The sequence below is a fragment of the Octopus bimaculoides genome, chromosome 14 (genome assembly GCF_046866305.1).
Source record: "Octopus bimaculoides isolate indiv1 chromosome 14, ASM4686630v1, whole genome shotgun sequence".
Lineage (NCBI taxonomy): Eukaryota > Metazoa > Mollusca > Cephalopoda > Octopoda > Octopodidae > Octopus > Octopus bimaculoides.
Genome location: NC_142941.1, coordinates 5,009,376 through 5,029,183, shown reverse-complemented (window position 1 = coordinate 5,029,183; position 19,808 = coordinate 5,009,376). Strand labels below are relative to the sequence as shown.

Here is a 19,808-nt window from a genome sequence, read left to right as displayed (position 1 = left end):
GACTCTTTTGAGGGGAAGAATGAACTAGGGAGTGATCCTGGTACCATACACACACACATACATATATTTCATACATATATATATACACACATACATATCAAATCAAAACAGAAAACAATTTCTTTGTTTCACATTTTTTTGGGCTTTTTTTATTTTTCAATATATATTATATATATATATATATATATACATACATATATATATATATAGATACATATATTCATTATATTCATTAGTTTATTGCAGTTTCATATCAGAGCAACTGAACATCCATTTAAGGAAATGAAATTCGCATATATTTACATTTCGTTTTTTTTTTTGTTTTGTTTTGTTTTGTTTCATAGTTTATGAAAAATAGTTTACAATAATTTCATTTATTAGAAATTGTAATCAGATTCTACATCAAATGCTTCTAACATCTATTATAATTATTATTGTATATTCAAACATTTTTTTACAAAACAACTATATTTTTATTACACATACATACACACCCATATTTAAAATACAGAAATATATATATATATATATATATATATATATATATGCACGCACTCATATCCATATATACACACATACACACATATATATATATATATACATATATTTTATATACAGCTTCAGAAATATGATGTATATATGTTAAAGCTCTGATGCCACATTTATGTTAAGATATATACAAACACAAAGAAGACCAATACATGTATGTTGAAATATGTACACCCACCACAGAAGGGATATATCTGTACTAACTAATTGGTCGTACCATGCAGAAGTCTTCTCAATAAAACTCCAAACTAGACAACACATTTAGTTTTACAGTAGAAATGCAGTTACAACACAAACATGTGGCGGCTACACCAAACTTATCCATGCATTTTTGGGGCTGTTCTAAGAGTTGTTACTGCCATTGTTTAACCAGGGGTTATTTCTGATGCAGGAGGTGAAGATCAAACCCATTCCAGCAATGGTCATCCTGTCTGTTTTACAGCCATAGTTTATCTAAGACTATATCATACAATATTAGTGCTGGGATTGTTGTTAAGCTCTGATACAGCAGATTTACAATCAAAGACGTTCCACCATGACCATCCTGCCTTATCTTAAACCATATTGGGGTTGGAATAATTAAAAAAGGGTAAAGATCCTTCCCAAGTTATATAGGCTAAGGGCCAGTTTCCTGGTTCCCCACTGGACACGATGCTGACCCATTGCTGGATTATGTATTTTTGTCAGCTTAGTGGACTGGAGCAACGTGAAATGAAGTGTTTTGCTGAAAAACATGACATACTGCCCAGTCCAGGAATTAAAACCACAATCTTATGATCATGAATCCAACACCCTAACCACTAAGCCATGCACCTCCACACTGGAATAATTAACTCCTATAGGCCATATCTCATTAGAGATCTGTTCCATCTAAGACTATTCTAGGTTTCTTGTATATTTTTTAGTCATGGCATATCTCGGACTATACTATACCGTGTTACTGCTGGGACAGTTGTTTAGCTCTGACATGACAGACCTATAGTCAAAAGTATATTTGGTTGCTATTTTTAGCAGGCTGAATGACCACATTAGTCCCTGACCCAGTATTGTCCTTCCCTTAGTACATGATTTTTGTAATGAAATTTTTGACCCTTAAATTAAATATGATAACACTAACCTAATAACACACAGAGATACATATAGATTGAGGGTATAATATAATCCTGGCTATCACATAATGGTTCAAATGTACAGAAGACAAAAGACAGGTGAGGGAACAACAGACAGGTGTATTAGTTGGATGCTCAGGAAGGAAGAATGGAAAAGTCTTTGACATATGAAGCCCACACACTTCAACAAAAAGGGATGAAAGAAAAAAAAGGAGACAGATAAAAAAAAAATTGGGGGATTAATGGTTCCACATTCACACACACACTTGTATGTAGACAGAGTGGTTCAAAAGTTCAGCTTGTAAGCATGAGGACCCAGGTTTGATCCCAAAGTGTGGCATCTTGGGCAAGTGTCTTTACCACATCCTCAGGTGGACCCAAACATTGATTGAAATTAGGTAGACGGTGACTGCTTAGAAGCCCTCCAGATGGACTGTACCAGTAATTAAAAAGGTCAGCTTCGTCAGTCTCACCAATTCTACTTTAGAATGATGTTAAGGATACGTGTCTATGGAATACTCAGCCACATTACATGCTAAATCAATGAGTAGGTCGTCTAGTTGATCAGACAACTGGACATTCATACGTCGGAATAGACAACAGAACCAAATATACACACATGTATACATACACTACGACAATTACATATAAAGATATACATATGTACACACACACTCATTTATCTGTATACATATATGAGTATACACACACATATATATATATACTCATTTATATGTATACATATATATGAGTAGATACACATATATATACTCATATGTATACATGAGTTTATACATACACATACATACATATATATATATATATATATATATATATCTTACAGCTAAATAACTATAAACACATACATATGTACAATCTACATGCACGAGTGTGTGTGTGTGCACAGAGACACACATACTACTTAATACCAGATATTTAAAAAATGTAGTTTACAAGATCCACAAAGCTACACATAATGCTAATTATAGACACAAGAGCATGTGAACACACACACACAGGCTGTAGCTGGTGACATACACAGACACACTGAACAGGGAAAAGAAGGTCAGTGTCCTTGTTTCCAGTGTCACGTGTGACAAAAGCTGCCGTCAGCAGAGTTTGGCAGGACAGGAAATAAATAGTTTTATTTATAGGAGAATTAATATAAACTGGAAGTGATTTATGCACACACACACACCACAAGGTTAAATGAGGGTGTTTATTTTTAGATGGCTTGGCCAGAGTGAGAAAGACAGAAAGAAAGATAGCACCTTTTGAACCTTTTTTCAGCCTCTTGTGGCCTTGCAAGGCCTGACCCTGCTAAAAGGCACAGAAGGTGGTGGTGTAAAAATAAAGGGACCAGCTATTAAACCTGTGACCTATGTCTGTTATGTGAATATGTTGATGTGTGTATATGTCCGAGTTTACCAATTAGCTTCTGTGTGTTTATGTGTAAATGCATTTATTAGTATATATGTATTATAGGGTGGAAAGCTGGCAGAATCATTAGCACGCCAGGCGAAATGCTTAGTGGTATTTTGTCTGCCGTTACGTTCTGAGTTCAAATTCTGGCAAGGTCGGCTTTGCCTTTCATCCTTTCGGGGTTGATTAAATAATTACCAGACATGCACTGGTGTCGATGTTATCGACTTAATCCCTTTGTCTGTCCTTGTTTGTCCCCTATGTTTAAACCCCTTGTGGGCAATCATCATCATCATCATCATCGTCATTTAAAGTCCGCTTTCCATGCTAGCATGGGTTGGACGATTTGACTGAGGACTGGTGAAACCAGATGGCTACACCAGGCTCCAATCTGATTTGGCAGAGTTTCTACAGCTGGATGCCCTTCCTAACGCCAACCACTCAGAGAGTGTAGTGGATGCTTTTTACGTGCCGAAGAAATAAATATATATGCATTATATATAGACACATGCACACACTGAATGAGACACCAGTCTGTCAAAGGGTTAATCTCCCAGCTGTTGCTGGTACAAATCTTCAGCTGAGTGGACTGGAACAAGAAATTAAATATTTTGCTCATGAATAAAACACAACGCCCAGTCCAGGAATTGAAACCATTGACCTATAACTGCAAGTGTAACTCCCTAAGTACCTTCGCACACATATGAACTTGCAGATAGTTTTTGTATCTCCTAAATATTACTCACAAAAAATTGGGGGCAACCACAACAGAACACTTTCCCAAGACACAGCACCCTGGGATTGAACACAGAACCTTGTAACTTAGTACTAATACTGCATCACTGCAGTATAAGTACCATTACTTGCTAAGGTGAGCCGAGGTTATGTAAAGTAAAACATGTGAAATTAAGTGTAGTACCCAAGGAGACACAGCAAAATATTTGTAGTAGGTATGACCATGTTTAATGTAGTCAGCCTAAAAAATGTTTATTAATTAAAGCTACAACCTGAAGGTGACAAAAATCATTTTCTTATTGAATAATTCTGGTGAAAGAAAAAATTAAACAGGAAGAGACAACACTGGTATTTTAATTAACTTTGGATATTAGAATTCAAAAACCTGTGACGCATTTTAATACATTCATCAATTTCACATTTATAGTATCTAAGACACCGTGACAGGTTAACGACATCCACCTTATTAACTCACTGCCAGGTGTGGATCATAAAGTGTGTGGGGCTACAAGTGAGGCTGGGCAGAGGGTAGGGATGGGCAGAGGGCAGGGATGAGGTTAGCCACAAGACTGACAACAACAAGAACAATACATAAAAAAAAATAAATAACAACTAATTACACCATGATGACAAACTGACTGCAAGTGCACTTGCCATGGTGCAGCAATGATGCATCGGTGTGCACATTGTGACAGTATTTACCAATAAAGTATTGTAAAGCTCAGCTGATAAAATTACAGATGACATAACTGGGGGAAGGCTGAGGCATGGCATTGTGCTGGTAGGAGTATATAAATAAGCACTTTGGAGAGAGAGAAAAACGGTTTGGAAGTCTACAACACTATGTACAATGAATAATAACACCACTCTTCTCTCGTTACACGGAAGCAGTGCACACCTCTCTTCCCTCGCACCCATGGGCATCAACATGCACACACATGTACAAATTACCTCCTCAGACACACAAATATCTTCTTGATGCAGATGTTATACTTAATGGACAAAGTCAACATGATTAAAACTATTATTACTAGAGCATTAACTTACAATCCAAATACATGCAAAAGGCATATGCATGCAAGCAACATATATATATATGTATATATATATATATATATATATGTGACTCTGCTCCAAAGTAGTCTTGTCTGACTCATACAAGCACTGAAAGGTAGACATAAAACCAGTGATGGTAGGTGTATGTGTGTGTGTATGTGTGTTCATTGGGTGAGGCTGGTGTTGTCCAACATTTGACTATTGCATTTCATCATAAGTTCTCAAGATATGAATACTGTGTCTGTCAGAGTATGTGTGTGTGTGTGAGAGAGAGCATTTTATTCAGTGATCATCACTATATTTTAAAACAGTATATATATTACATATATATATATATATATCTATATATATATATATATATATATATATATATACACACACATACACAATGTGTTTATATATATGCGTGTGTGTAGGCATATATATATATATATATGTATAGAGAGAGAGAGAGAGAGAGAGAGAGAGAGAGAGATTATAATGGTAGCATAAATGTCAGGGAGTGATCCAGTGCTTCTGATATTTGAACTGCTAAGGGATATTTTAATAGAAGTAACAATAACCATCATCATTGTCATAATGATTTCTCAGATTGAGACAAGCCAGAGATTTATAGTTAGGGGGTGCATTCAATTAAAACTTGCCCCAGCATATGACTGGTACTTTTGTTTTGTTTTTGTTTTAATATCAATCCCTGAAAGACGATGATACAGGCAAAGTGAATTCCGGTGAAATTTGAACACACAACGTACAAGGATCCAAAAATAAATTCTTAGGAAAAGGATCCCTGAAAAGTTTTCAATGTCAAATTTTTACAATGTGACTGACTATTGTTTTTGTCTATTTGCACCATCACAATCCAGTTCTTTTGGGTTATTTTCTTCTTGTTTTGTTCTTGATTTTTCTTCTTTTAATACAAAAATGAATTTTTGCCAATTGACCTGAAAAATTCCACAGAAACCTGACAAACAGATCGTAAAGAGCCTGACATGTTTGAGGAAGTTAGTTGAACAGCCGTTGGTGAGTTCTGTCAGCTTGGAGACGACATGTGGCTAATGATTAATAAGACAACTTAAGACATGTCTTAAGAAATGTTACAAGTCCTCGTGTCACATGTGTCAGTTTGGATGCAAGAGATTCCCAACGGAATCCGTAGAGTGTCCGAACAGAGTTTGCAGGCTGGCTCACGAGTTCTGTTTACCGTGTTTGCCGCTAGAGTAAGACGTAGGCATGTTTGGCCAGCTGGAACCGAGCAACGTGGGCATAGGGTAGCCTCTGGGCCAGAGGTAGTTGGTCTCCCAGTTCTGTGACATCTCGTGCAGATATGCAGCAGAATTAAACCGAGACAGATTTGAGGGGTGCAGTCGCATTCCAGTCTGGGAATCTTGTTGAGCCGGATGAAGGTGTTGCTCTGACCGTCCCATATGGGAATTTGGTAAATGTTCTTGATGGTGTTTGTTAGTTTTCATGTTGTGCTTGTTGGAATTTGATGATAACATGGAAGACTGATGGGCTTGCTGTTGCTGATGTTGCTGCTGTTGCTGTTGTTGTTGCTGCTGCTGCTGAGGTTTCGATGCACTCGTATCACAGTTATATGTGGATGTCTGAGAAGCTGAGGACAAACCACTCTTTTCATGGTGTTGATGGTTGTCACTATCATTCTTGTCTTCAGATGACATCATCATGGATGATCCCATCACAGGGAGAGGGTCCGAACCTGGCATTGGAGGCGAGAGGTTGGAGTCTTTGGAGTACATCATACAGCCATGAGAGGCAGATGAGGAAGCAGTAGAGGCCAACGGTGGCTGCTTGGTGAAAAGTTCGCAGCCCGTTCGAGTCCTTTTGTGGTTGTTTAAGTTGGCTCGCTGCGAAAACGACTTGTTGCAAGTGTCACACTTGAATGGTTTCTCACCCGTGTGTGTCCTCATGTGTAACTTCAAGTTTCCAGCTTGAGAAAAAGCCTTCGAACAAATCTGACATTGGAATGGTTTTTCTCCTGTGTGGGTTCTCTCATGGTTACGCCATTCAGTTCGCTGTGAGAAGAGCTTGTTACAATAGCTGCAATGGAAAGGTTTTTCTCCAGTGTGGACCCGGATGTGGTTTTTCAGGCTAATTTGCAAAGTAAATTCTTTGGTGCAATAGTCACATTTAAACAATTGTCCAGTGTGGACACGTTGGTGATTTTCAAGATTAGTTTTTTGGGAGAAACACTTTTCACAAAGGTCACACTTGAATGGTTTTTCCCCCGTGTGAGTTCTCATGTGTAACTTAAGATTTCCTTGCTGACTAAAAGACTTTGAACACATACTGCAATGAAATGGTTTCTCTCCGGTATGAGTCCTCAGATGGTTCTTCAGGTTGATCAAAAGTGTGAAATCTTTCGGACAAAATGTACATTTGTAAAGTTCTCCAGTGTGCGTCCGCTCGTGAATCTTCAGAAAAAATTGATTGCAAAACGGTTTCTTGCAGTAGTTGCAATAGAACAGATCTCCAGTGTGTAGCCTTTTGTGGTCGCTTAGATTTACTTTTTGTGAAAAGGCTTTCCCGCAGACATCACAGGCAAATGGTTTCTCTCCAGTGTGCGTTCTAAGGTGAAGCTTTAAATTACCTCTCTGGCTAAAAGCCTTCGAACAAACACTACAGGAAAATGGTCGCTCACCAGTGTGTGTTCTCAAATGGTTTTTCAAGTTTGTCTCTTGTGAGAAACACTTGTTGCAGAAATGGCAATGAAAAGGTTTCTCGCCTGTATGTATACGTTCATGTATTTTGAGGAAGAACTCATTCGAAAATGGTTTCTTGCAGAACTGACAATAGAGAAGGTCTCCAGTGTGAATACGGTTGTGGTAAGTCAAATTGATTTTTTGGGAGAAACTTTTACCACAGACTTCACAAGAATATGGTTTCTCTCCCGTATGTGTTCTAAGATGGAGTTTGAGATTACCTTGTTGACTGAAGGCCTTTGGACAAAGGGAACACTGAAAAGGTTTCTCCCCTGAATGGGTCCTTAAATGGTTTTTGAGATTGATTTTCTGCGTAAAGGCTTTGTCACAAGAATTGCAGTCAAATGGTCGAACGCCTGTGTGTGTGAGCTCATGGTTCTTCAAGAAGAACTGGTTGGTGAATCCTTTCTTACAAAATGTACAAAAGAAAGATTTCTCATTTCCACCTTGACTGTTTCGCATGCTGTCTCCATCTGGTTGGTTGTTGTCATTGGTGTTGCCACCACTACTGCCATCACCACCACTATTACCACCACCAGCCCCACCACCAGCCCCACCACCACCACCACCACCACCACCACCAGTATTGTTGCCAGGGCTACTGCATGTTGAAGCAGCACCGCTGTTAGTCATGCACATGTTGTTACTACCACTGTTGTTGTCTGCACCATGGCTTCCGCTGGTGCCGTCATTGGCACCGTTTGCTGGACTGAAGTCTTTCCACAACAAGTCATTGTTCTTATCAAGAATGTTCATAATCTGTGACTTATCAGGGACTTTTAAATGGCAGCCAGGGTTGTAGATCGGCTGACCGTAGAAGCCGGAAGTGTTGTTGAAATTCATTGGAAAAACTGGTTGTATCGGATACATGATTAGACAGTTCTTGGAATGGCCAACTCAACACTAGTGGTGTAGTGAAAGTGCTACAACTGTAAATTAATTGTCCCAGAATGTTCCTTAGGGAATATATATATGTGTGTGTGTGTGTATGTGTGTATAAATGTATATACAAGTCTTCGTTTAGTCTGAGTCACCTCGACATGATTTCCACTCATAAATCCTCAAATACTAACCTTAATGAAACAAGAAAAACTAAAAGAGAGGAACGAAAATATGATACAAGCAACAATGTATCTTTCTGTTTAAAAGGAAAAAACTTCTGGTGACACTGAGAGAAAATGAACAAGCAATCCTATGAGTATACAAATATATATATATATATATATATATATATACATATATATATATATGTATGTATCTGTATGTATCTATATCAGATGATCTGGTGTTTCAAATGACAATATGGATTAAAAAGCTTTAAGTTACAGGATGATAGCAATGGGAGAGAGAATGAGATTTTAAATTCATTCTTGCAAACAACGAAGGTTGCTGTTGTTGTTGTTGTTCCTGTTGTTGATGCCGTTGTTTTTGTTCTTGTTTTTTTTTTTTTGTTTTTTTTTTTCTGAGACTGTTAGAGAAGAGAGAACGTGGAGGATGTTTACAGAAGTAACACTTCAAGCCAGGGAATCTGAAACATAACAACAAAGGAAAACACATTAGAGAGTGAAGTAACATGCACGTGTGTGTGTGTGTGTGTGTGTGTGTGTGTGTGTGTGTGTGTGTGTGTGTGTGTGTGTTTTTAGAATTATTTGTTCACTGAAATCAAAGTCTGTTGACAAAGGCATAAAGAAATCACACAATTACACTTTAGAAAGAAATAAAACCATTAGTGATTCTAACATGGCGCATGTTGTCCAAAAGTTGGGGAAGCCCTCCATCGAAACTGCTGGCTTATGAAGTTTCTAAAGAATCATATAGAAAAACATAGAATTTAAACCTTAAAGATATTTGTTTCAAATTTTGGCACAAGGCCAGCAATTCTGGAGGAAGGAGCAAGCTGATTACATCAACCCCAGTGCTTAACTGGTACTTATTTTATCAACCCTTTTATCAAGGATGAAAGACAAAGTTGAACTCAGCAGAATTTGAACTCATGAGCATTAAGACTGAAGAAACGCTGTGAACCATTTTTCCCAGCATGCCAGAACTGCGGCAGGCTTCTTTCAGTTTCCGTCTACCAAATCCACTCAAAGATTTGGTTGGCCCGAGGCTATAGTAGAAGACGTGGTTGGTCAGCAAGCTACTTACCACACAGCCACTCCTGCGCCTACATACACACAGATATATACATACATAAATACATATATGTATATACATATTACACCAATACATATACATAGAATATATACAAACACACACGCACACATATATATACACGTTTGAAAAATCTCTTTCGAGACGACAGCAGTTATCTCCCTTCCACCCGCTATGTCTTCCAAGAGAATCGAGATTGTTCACCTTTTACCCTCAGACGAACACGTATCAAAAGCTTACATATTTCCTCAGGGCAAACTCAGAAAGCATATATATCTATCATTAAATGGCATTCGGTTCAATACGGAATCTTTATTGAAACAGCTTCTAGAGTTTTTTTTTTTTAGTAACTATTTTTCAGCTGCTTATAGACACGTTTTCCAGAAGGTCGATGAGCAGACGACATCGTCAGCTGTCATTTGCTCTGTGCACCATACTTTTTGACGGTCGTTTGTGTCATTGACAATACACAATATGCAAGAAATAATTGACTTTCTGTAATGTTAAGTCTATTTCGAAACGAAAATCTAGTTTCTATAATAATAAAAATTCTTTTTTTTTTTTTTTCGAGCTTGTTTCTGTCACAGGACAATTGTAGTACTAGGAGACTGTCATGAAATCGACGGCAGTACTTATTGTGGAACATATTTTATTAGTCTCTCCTAGCCGAACCGCTGCATGGCACCTCGGGCAAGGATCTTCTACTATGGCCCTGGGTCAAAGCTTCGTGTGAGGATTTGGTAGAGGGAAATAGAAAGAAGCCCATCGTATATATAAATATATATATATATATATATATATATTAAATTAATAATAATATACATATGTATATAATTATAACAGGGAGCAAGGGCGAAAACGACCCATCTGAAGCATGCTTAAGGTGCATAGACCTTCAAAAAACTCCCAAAAACTCCGGATAAATATACACATGGCTGAAAGCAGGCAAGTGAAAGAATATTAAAAAAGACCTCATGTTAATTGTGAAATAAGAGGAATTAATAAAATATATATATACATATATATATATATATATTGACAAGGACAACAAAAGAAAGAAAGAGACCTCGATATTGTGTAAATAGAGGAATTCATCTGTAAAAATATCTGACACTTATTCGGTAGCCATGATAAAACTCTGAGTTTCGGATGCCAGGGTCGGGGGTCCACTCCAACATTTCTTCAGTTATCCAGCCACTGTAAATTCCTCATTCTTCAAAGGAATTTTTAGTGGCTGGATAACTGAAGAGATGTTGGAGTGGACCCTCCCACCCTGGCATCCGAAACTCGGAGTTTTGTCATGGCTACCGAATAAGTGTCAGATATTTTTACAGATATATATATATAGAATTATAAGGTGTATCTTCGTTCGTCTCTCCCCCACCCCACTACTGCTTGACATCCGGTGTTGGTGTGTTTACATCCCACATAACTTAGCAATTAGGCAAAATAGACTGATAGGCTTTAAACAAAAAAGAAAGAAAAGCTCTTGGTTTGATTCAGTTGACTATAAGTTCTTCAAGGGGTTTCTCCAGCATGGCCACAGTCTAATGATTGAAACCAAAAAAAAAAAAATGATACACTGTAAAAATGTATATATACACATATATACACAAGATACATTCAGTGTTTAAGGCAGGGCTCCTGATTTTTGAGCAAGTGTAGAAGAGAAGAGACAGACAGACAGACGTATATAGAAAAGTAGTGCAACCCCTTAATACATCCTTGTCTCCCCTGACAAAGGGACTCCACCCATCTATTAATATCACACCAGCAGCAGCAGCACAGATTCTAAGCTTCTCCATACACCTTATCTTCAATATCATCCCTTCACTTTCCTTCTTTCCCTCTCGCCTTTCCCCTATCTCTTATGCCCTACTTCACTAACAATCTGTAAAACTGGACATTTTAAATCCCTTCTCAGAATTTGAAGTCTTTAAAACAAGGCATGCCATTCTTTGTGTATGCATGTATGTGGATGTGTGTGTGTGAGCTGCAATGAGGCTGTATGTTCGTGTGTCAGTGTAAGTTGTGGTGGTGTTCCAGTTATATGTGGAATTGTATCATATTTACAACTGCATTGATTTCATTTACATGTGAATTTAATATAATTTAATACACAACATCCAAAGGTCTTTTTTGTGCATTTCTGTGTTTTGTGTGTGTGTGTGTGTGTGTGTGTGTGTGTGTGTGTGTGTGTGTGTACATGTGGTTTTAAACATACACACACACATATGTAGACAGGCAGATAGATAGATAGATAGATAGGTAGAGAGAGAGAGAGAGATAGATAGATGGATAGATAGAGAGGTAGATAGATAGATAGATAGATAGGTAGGTAGGTAGATAGAGAGATAGATATAGATAGGTAGGTAGGTAGATAGATAGAGAGATAGATAGATGAATAGATAGATAGACGGATGGATATGTGCATATAATATATATTTATAAAAAGCACATACAGATTTCTATGTAACACACAGACTGGCCATGCTGGGGCACCACCTAGAAGAATTTTAGTCGAATGAATCAACCTGAGTTATTTTTTTTCTTTTAAAGCCTGGTATTTAATTGGTTTCTTTTGTTGAACTGCTAAGTAATGAGATGTAAACACATCAACCTACGAGCATAAATGTGTGTGTGTGTAGCTATGGTTGATTGGTTAAGAACTTCAATTCACAACCACAAAGACCAAAGTTCAATCTCTCTAGAGTTGGTGTCACAATGAAATATACTTAGTCCACACCGTTAAGTATCAGTGACAAGAAGGGCAGCATCCAGATGGGAAACCTATGCCGTATATGAAAGAAATGGTGCAAACGTGTCTTCCAGAAGCCACAGCAGAGGCAATTCATTTGGGTGAGCAGTAACTAAATAAAATTGGATAAAAAGTAGAGGGATTCCTTTAGAACGAGATATGGGGGCCACGTAAAAAGCACTGGTGCTGGTGTCATGTAAAAAGCACTGAGTACATTCTGTAAAGTGGTTGGCGTTAGGAAGGGCTTCCAGCTATAGAAACCAAGCCAATACAGACTATGGACCCTGGTGCAGCTCCTGGCCTTAATAGGCTCCTGTCAAACTTTCTAGTTCATGCCAGCATAGAAAACAGATGTTGAATGATAATGATGATGATGATAATGATGATGGTGATGATGATGACGATTGCAGAAAATCTCAGTAGAGTTTGTGGCATGAAAGAATGTAAAGTGGTTGGTGACCGGAAGCACATTCATCCGTGGAAAGCAGGCAAAAATGTGTGTCATACAAGAACACCAACACAAACTGGCTATTTATCTCTGTTATGTGTATCAGATGACACAGAACCAGCACAAGTGGGGAAGGCTTAAGTAACCCATCCCATCCTCACATGAAACTGGAAGACAGACATTATGTGATGATCACGATGAAGCATATGTATGTATGGGGGAGAGGGTTGTCTCCATATCTTGACATTGCACGAGAGTTGTAAATGAATGTCACTGTTATACAAGCAGTGTCGTTCATTTCCAATATTCTGTGAAAATGTATTTGGCCATGGGGAAAATAGGTGAGGGTTGGCAACGGGAAGAGCATCTGGCCACAGGAAATCTAAAACCGAGAGACCTTTGCAAGCAAGGCAGAGTTGGTGTTAAAAATCTGATTACACACACACACACACATAAATTTATACATATATACATATACAATGGGTTCCTTTCAGTTTCCATCTACCAAATCCACTCACAAGGCTTTGGTTGGTCGGAGGTTATAGCAGAAGACACTTGCCCAAGGTGCCACACAGTGAGACTGAACCCAGATCATGTGGTTGGGAAGCAAGCTTCTTACCACACAGCCACACCTATATATATATATATATATATATATATCCTCATCATCGTTTAACGTCCGCTTTCCATGCTAGCATGGGTTGGACGATTTGACTGAGGACTGGTGATCCAGATGGCTACACCAGGCTCCAATCTGATCTGGCAAAGTTTCTACAGCTGGATGCCCTTCCTAACACCAACCACTCTGAGAGTGTAGTGGGTGCTTTTATGTGCCACCGGCACGAAGGCCAGTCAGGCAGTACTGGCAACGGTCATGCTCGAAATGGTGTATTTTACATATATACATATATGCACATGCACACATATCTGTTGCCTGAGGACACTGTGTAACCACAGGCAAACTTCAGAGTAAAAACAGACTGATTCAACCAAAATGAAAATACACACACACACAATGAAATGCCTGTGAAAATCAGCTTATTCACCAGAGGCAAACACACATGCATACACTTCACAGTTTTGTAATGACACTAAACGTAAGTAGATGTTATTCTGTTTCTTTGACACTATATTGTATGCCTTATGAAACTGAACTCCTTGGAAATGAGATTAATAGCTTTTACATCTCATATATACAGGCTAAAAGGCGGCTGATATTGTGACCGTCTAACATGTCTGAAATATCAGCCATTTACTGCATTATAATGAGTTGGAAATTACTTCTTATATTTGGTGAGTAATATTTATTGATTTAATTTGGATAAGCACTGCCCAGCTTGCTTATTATTTAATGTCTGCTTTCCATCCTGGCATGGGTTGGACAATTTCACATGGAGCAGGCTAGCAGGGAGCTGTCCAGACTGTCTGTTGTGGCATGGTTTCTATGGCAAGATGCCCTTCTTCATGCCCACCACTTAACAGAATGTGTTGGGTGCTGCTTACGTGCCACTGGCACAGGTGCATCTATGCAGCACCAGTACAGGTGCCTTTTATGTGGCACTTTGGGCAAGTGTCTTCTACCATAGCCTTGGGTCAACCAAAGTCATTGTGAGTGGATTTAGAAGATGGAAATTCAAAGAAGCTCATCATATAAATATATATATATATATATATATATATATATATATATATATATATATATATATATATCTGTGTATCTTTGTATTTGTTCCTTGCCACTGCTTGACAACTGGTGTTGGTTTGTTTACATTCATGTAACTTAACAGTTTGCCATAAATGACTGATAGAATAAATATTAGTCTTTGAAATAAGTAGTGGGGTCATTTAGTTCAACTAAACCCTTCAAAGCCATGCCCCAGCATGGCCACAGTCAAATGACTAAAACAAGTAAAAGATAATAGAAAATATTAATATAATTGGCAGTATTTCTCTTTCTGTTTTTCTGTCCCCCCAAGGAAAGATAACTCTGATCTTAGATTTATCTCCCTTGATTATCATATTCTAACTACAGTGCTATACATCATATGACACATAATATATTAGGAACATACTTTTGCCACTGTTTAATAGCATCATGTATTTCTACATCTGTAATTAATATATAGTTAAGCACCATCATTATTGTCCATAATATATATCTATTACAAATATATAAACGAGTATATTATCTTAATATAACTTAATATTTTAATTTGGAAAATTAGAATTCATTTCATTAATATCCGTGGATGCAGGAATGGTTGTATGGTTAAAAAGCCCATTTCCCAATCATTTAATTCTGGTCTCAGACCCTGTGTGTCTTCTAATATTGACCCAGGCTAACTAAAGCCTTGGGAGTGGGTTCGGTAAATGAAAACTGAAAGAAGCCCATAGTATATGTGTGCACATGTGTATGCATGCGCTTTGTGTATGTGTAAAGATATGTTTGGTCATGCAGAAATATTACCTTACTTGGAAACAGATGAAGGTTGGTGACAGGAGGAGCTTCCAACCATAGAAAAAAACTCCACCACAACCAATTCTGTGCAACCCATACAAACATGGAAAAGCAGACATTAAACAAAACATCATACATCATAAAATTTCTCAAAAATAAAGCTGTAATTATTCCACCAATGTAACATTCCCTTCATATTATTCACAAAGACAAAAGCCATATTCCAACCGTGACCCTCAAACAGGCAACACCTAATCTTCTATTTTTGACTTGTTTCAGTTATTGGACTGCAGCCATGCTGGAGCACTGGATTGAAGCAATCAACCACAGTACTTTTTATCATTCAGATATAAATCCAAGGTTACAGTGGAAAAAAAAAAAAACTTGTCCAAGGTACAATGCAGTCTGATTGAACCAGGAACCCAGCAAATTTCTTAATCACAAACCTACATTTGCATCTTTTTTTTTTTTTTTTTTTTTTTTTTTTTGGATGGGGTCATAGGACTGCTGTTGTGATATAAGTTGTCTTCAGTGTTTTAAATCTGGTGGGTCTCGTCTCTCTCTGCAAGTCTGAATAGAGCCAATTTTTTACCAGAAAGATGGAAGAAATCAACCCCAGTACTGGACTTTTATTCTATTTATCAACCCCAAAAGGATGAAGGACAAAGATGGCCTTGGTAGAATCTGAATTCAGATCAGAAATAGCTAGGATGGAATACCACAAAGTATTCTAGCTGACTCTTTAATGTCTCTCCTGACTCACAAACTATGTGTAAAGGGATTGGCATTAGGAAGGGCATCCAGTCATAGAAACAATGCCAAAGTAGACATTGGAGTACATCACAGTTCTCTGGCACATTGGATCCTATCAAATCCACAGATGCATGGTAGTATAGGAGATGGAGGTTAAATGATGATGATAATGAGGATGAGGATACAGGACAGCAAAGCTTTGTAGAGTACTTGATAATAACATGCAGACACATGTCTCTCTGCTTTGGCCACCGATTCTCAACTGCAGCCTTCAAGCATCCTCGAAGCAGCCCTTGACTGTCTTCCCTCTATAAGCATAACAAATTTCTCTTTAATTGGTTTCTGTTTTACTTTTTTTTTTTGTTTGGTGTGACCCCCCCCCCCCCCACTAAAGAGATCCAGGTTTTGAATCTGGCCGGGATATTAAAAAGGTTGAGTGTCACTGCTCTAGACACATTCCCAGAAGGTCAACAGCCTTTAGGAAGCTCAGTGGTTGAACAATGAGAATATTTATGATGAGAGACACAGCAGTGATGTTGACACTCAAAGAATTACTTGTGTAAGTTTTATATACATGTTTCATGGTTGGCTTTTAGGAAGGACAAACTCAAAGAAACCAAACCATCTGGAGAATGAAGACAGGGAAACTTGAAGACACTTCAACCAAAGGAGGATGGTAGCAGCTAAGTATGACAAAATAGCAGAGACAGACTTGCAACATAGAAAACAACTGGGAGTTTCTATGAGGCAGACAACATAGTATGGGCAGCAGAATAGATCTGTGGATAGAATCAGAATATGACATGGTAGAGGAATAGTAGAGTAGACAGAAACAAAAACTAAGAGACAAGCCTGGAAAGATTGAAAGAAAGGGAAGGCCAAAGAAGCAGTACCAGTTAGAGGAGGCTGGACGTTAGGTATGGTTGGCAAGGAGACAAGCTGTGATGAGAGTATCAGAGGTGAGAGATGTTCTGGATTGTATAGCAGTAGTGTGTCAATGTGGATGATGTGTGTTGCTGGTGAAAGAATATATGTGGAATGACAGGAGTACGGCTTGCCTTCGTTGACAGCAGGAAGAAAATAGCTTTACAAGAAGTCATTGAATAAGGAGAATTATGTGGGAAAAGATGGATTATCACAAGTAGACCCAACAGAAAGTCCAGCTATTGAAGTCAACAGCTATACAGTCAAAAAGGTGATTAAAGATACAAAGGAGGGTAAAGTGAGTGACAATCAAGGACAGTCAGTGAAATAGTGAAAATATCTGGCAAAGTAGGACACGTTATAATCACTTACATAATCAGACTGGTAGTACAAAGATGGTAATGGTGGAGCAGTATCAATCATCATCATCATATCTTGTTCTAAGGGCCAAGGAGATACTCTAGAAAGAAGCGGTTTCAACAGTGTGAAACTGATGGGACAAGTTATGGAGGTAACAGAAGGAAACGGTGTACTGTTGATTAGGAAGAGAATCAACTGAGACAAGACACGCTTCAGGTTTGAGCCAGAATGAAATAAAACCCATACTCACTTAGAGACACAATAACAAGAAAAGTTACAAGATAGAGTCACTGTATCAAGCATTCACTTGAGCTGGAGAAGGCCTTTGGCAGGGTGTCATGATCCGTTGTTACAAAAATTAGGTATAAAATAATGGCCCAGGAGAACCATGCAAACAACGTACAGAGATGCTGTCAGCAAGATGAGAGATAGTAATGAGTTCTACAATGAATCTGGAGAACAGAGGTATCCATCAGGGCATTGTTCTTAGACCCTTCCTCATGATCACAAATATATAATTAAACACTACACAGTCAATGCTTGTTGATTTTATGTATGCTATCAATATATATATGTGCACATACCCCATGCCTGCATGGAAGGGGGACATTAAACGGTCATCATCATCATCATATCAATGTTCTAATTCTCACTTGTTTCCAGGTAAGGTAATATTCATCCTATGACATGTTTTCACAGAAGATGGGAAACAAAAGACAATGGCACTTGTTTTATAACTATCACACAAAGTCACGGCAAGAAGACACTAACACACCTCACACACACACATTGTGATCTCTCTTGTTGTAGATGACAGATAAAGACTCCACTATTTCTTGCTAAGCAACCCGCACACACAATTCGTTTATTGTGATCAAATGTTTGTGTTGCACATGAGCTCATCCACTCCACCAAACTGACATTGCCTGTACAGATGCACAGTGTGCCACACACTAGGTGCCAAAGTGATTGCAGAGTGAACACAACGCATCATTCAATCTGGGAATCAAAACCATGATATTGCGATAATGAGTGCAGCACCATAAGCACAGGCCATCCACCTTCGTGCATACATGTAGGCATAAATATAAAAGACAGACTTCGGTCAGTTTGCATGTACCAAATCCATTCACAAGGTTTTGGATGGCTCGGGACAACAGTGAAAAACACACCCTCCATAAATCCTGAATTTTATTTTAGAATTTATGGGAACAAGTGTCTTTGAAGACTCTTATTGTTGTTGAATGCTCGAAATGAGGAGTAGATAGGCAGCCAACAACTCATGAAGGATCCTTTCTCTGTGTTTACTTGTCCCGCTTTTCATATTTTTTTTTTTCTCGTTTACGTATTTCATGTTGTTTGCACAGTTGGTGATGTCCTGTACACATATATGCATATTATATACAGACATGCTTAAGTCAAAGAAATCGACCCCAGAACTTTTTCTTTGTAAACCTAGTACTTATTCTATCGCTCTCTTTTGCCAAACTGCTAAGTTAGGGGACGTAAACACACTAGCATTGGTTGTCAAGCGATGTTGGTGGGTACAAACACACACACACACACATATATATATATACGATGGGCTTCTTTCAGTTTCTGTCCACCAAATCTACTCACAAGGCTTTGGTCAGCCCGAAGCAACAGAAGACACTTGCCCAAGGTTCCATGCAGTGGGACTGAACCCAGAATCATGTGGTTGGTAAGCAAGCTACTTACCACACAGCCACATATGTATACATTAAATACATATTTATTACATAACTATTTATTATACATACATTTTAAACACATGCACAGACACACACACATAATCTTATGTATATATATAGAAATTCATTTCTAAAGAAATAAGTAAATGAGGGGAAATTTTACCGGTGAGTGTGTTAAGGCACTAAAAGAAAATGACTCTCCCCAGACACAACAGAATACATTTCTAAATCATTTGTATTTATCTGTAGATGAGCAGAGTTTAAACAAAGAGAAAAGATAGTACTCAATAAAGGGAAAATTAAGTTTCCATCTACCTATATATAACTTAAAGAATTATTATATACATATATACATACACACACACACATGTACATATGTGAATGAAGATATAGACTATGAAATGGTGTCAGTGTAAATGAGATTCGTCTGGAGAAGTGAGTAATTTGAATGACCCAACATGTATGAAGTCAAACTGACCAGCTGTGAAGGCCGAACGTTCTCTTTATCTCTAATTTAAGCGTGATTCAATCATATATTAACGTCGTCTGGAAGTCCACCACCACCACCACCACAACTCTCACCTCTCTCTCTCTCATGCAATCCTGTCTGTATGTGTATGCCAGTGTAACGGATGCATGTGTGTATGTGC

The 19,808-nt window shown here is 38.1% G+C and overlaps 1 protein-coding gene across 1 annotated transcript in view; it reads right to left on the bottom strand.

The window, feature by feature from the left end:
* Positions 1–228: 228 nt before the first annotated feature.
* The window catches only part of LOC106870117 (uncharacterized), a 24,221-nt gene continuing 4,641 nt past the window's right edge, over positions 229–19,808 (bottom strand). The window contains exon 2 of the mRNA XM_089363182.1: positions 229–9,119. Coding sequence (XP_089219308.1) covers positions 6,056–8,461 — 2,406 coding nt within the window. The 5' untranslated portion in view covers positions 8,462–9,119 and the 3' untranslated portion in view covers positions 229–6,055. The remainder of the gene's footprint in view (positions 9,120–19,808) is intronic.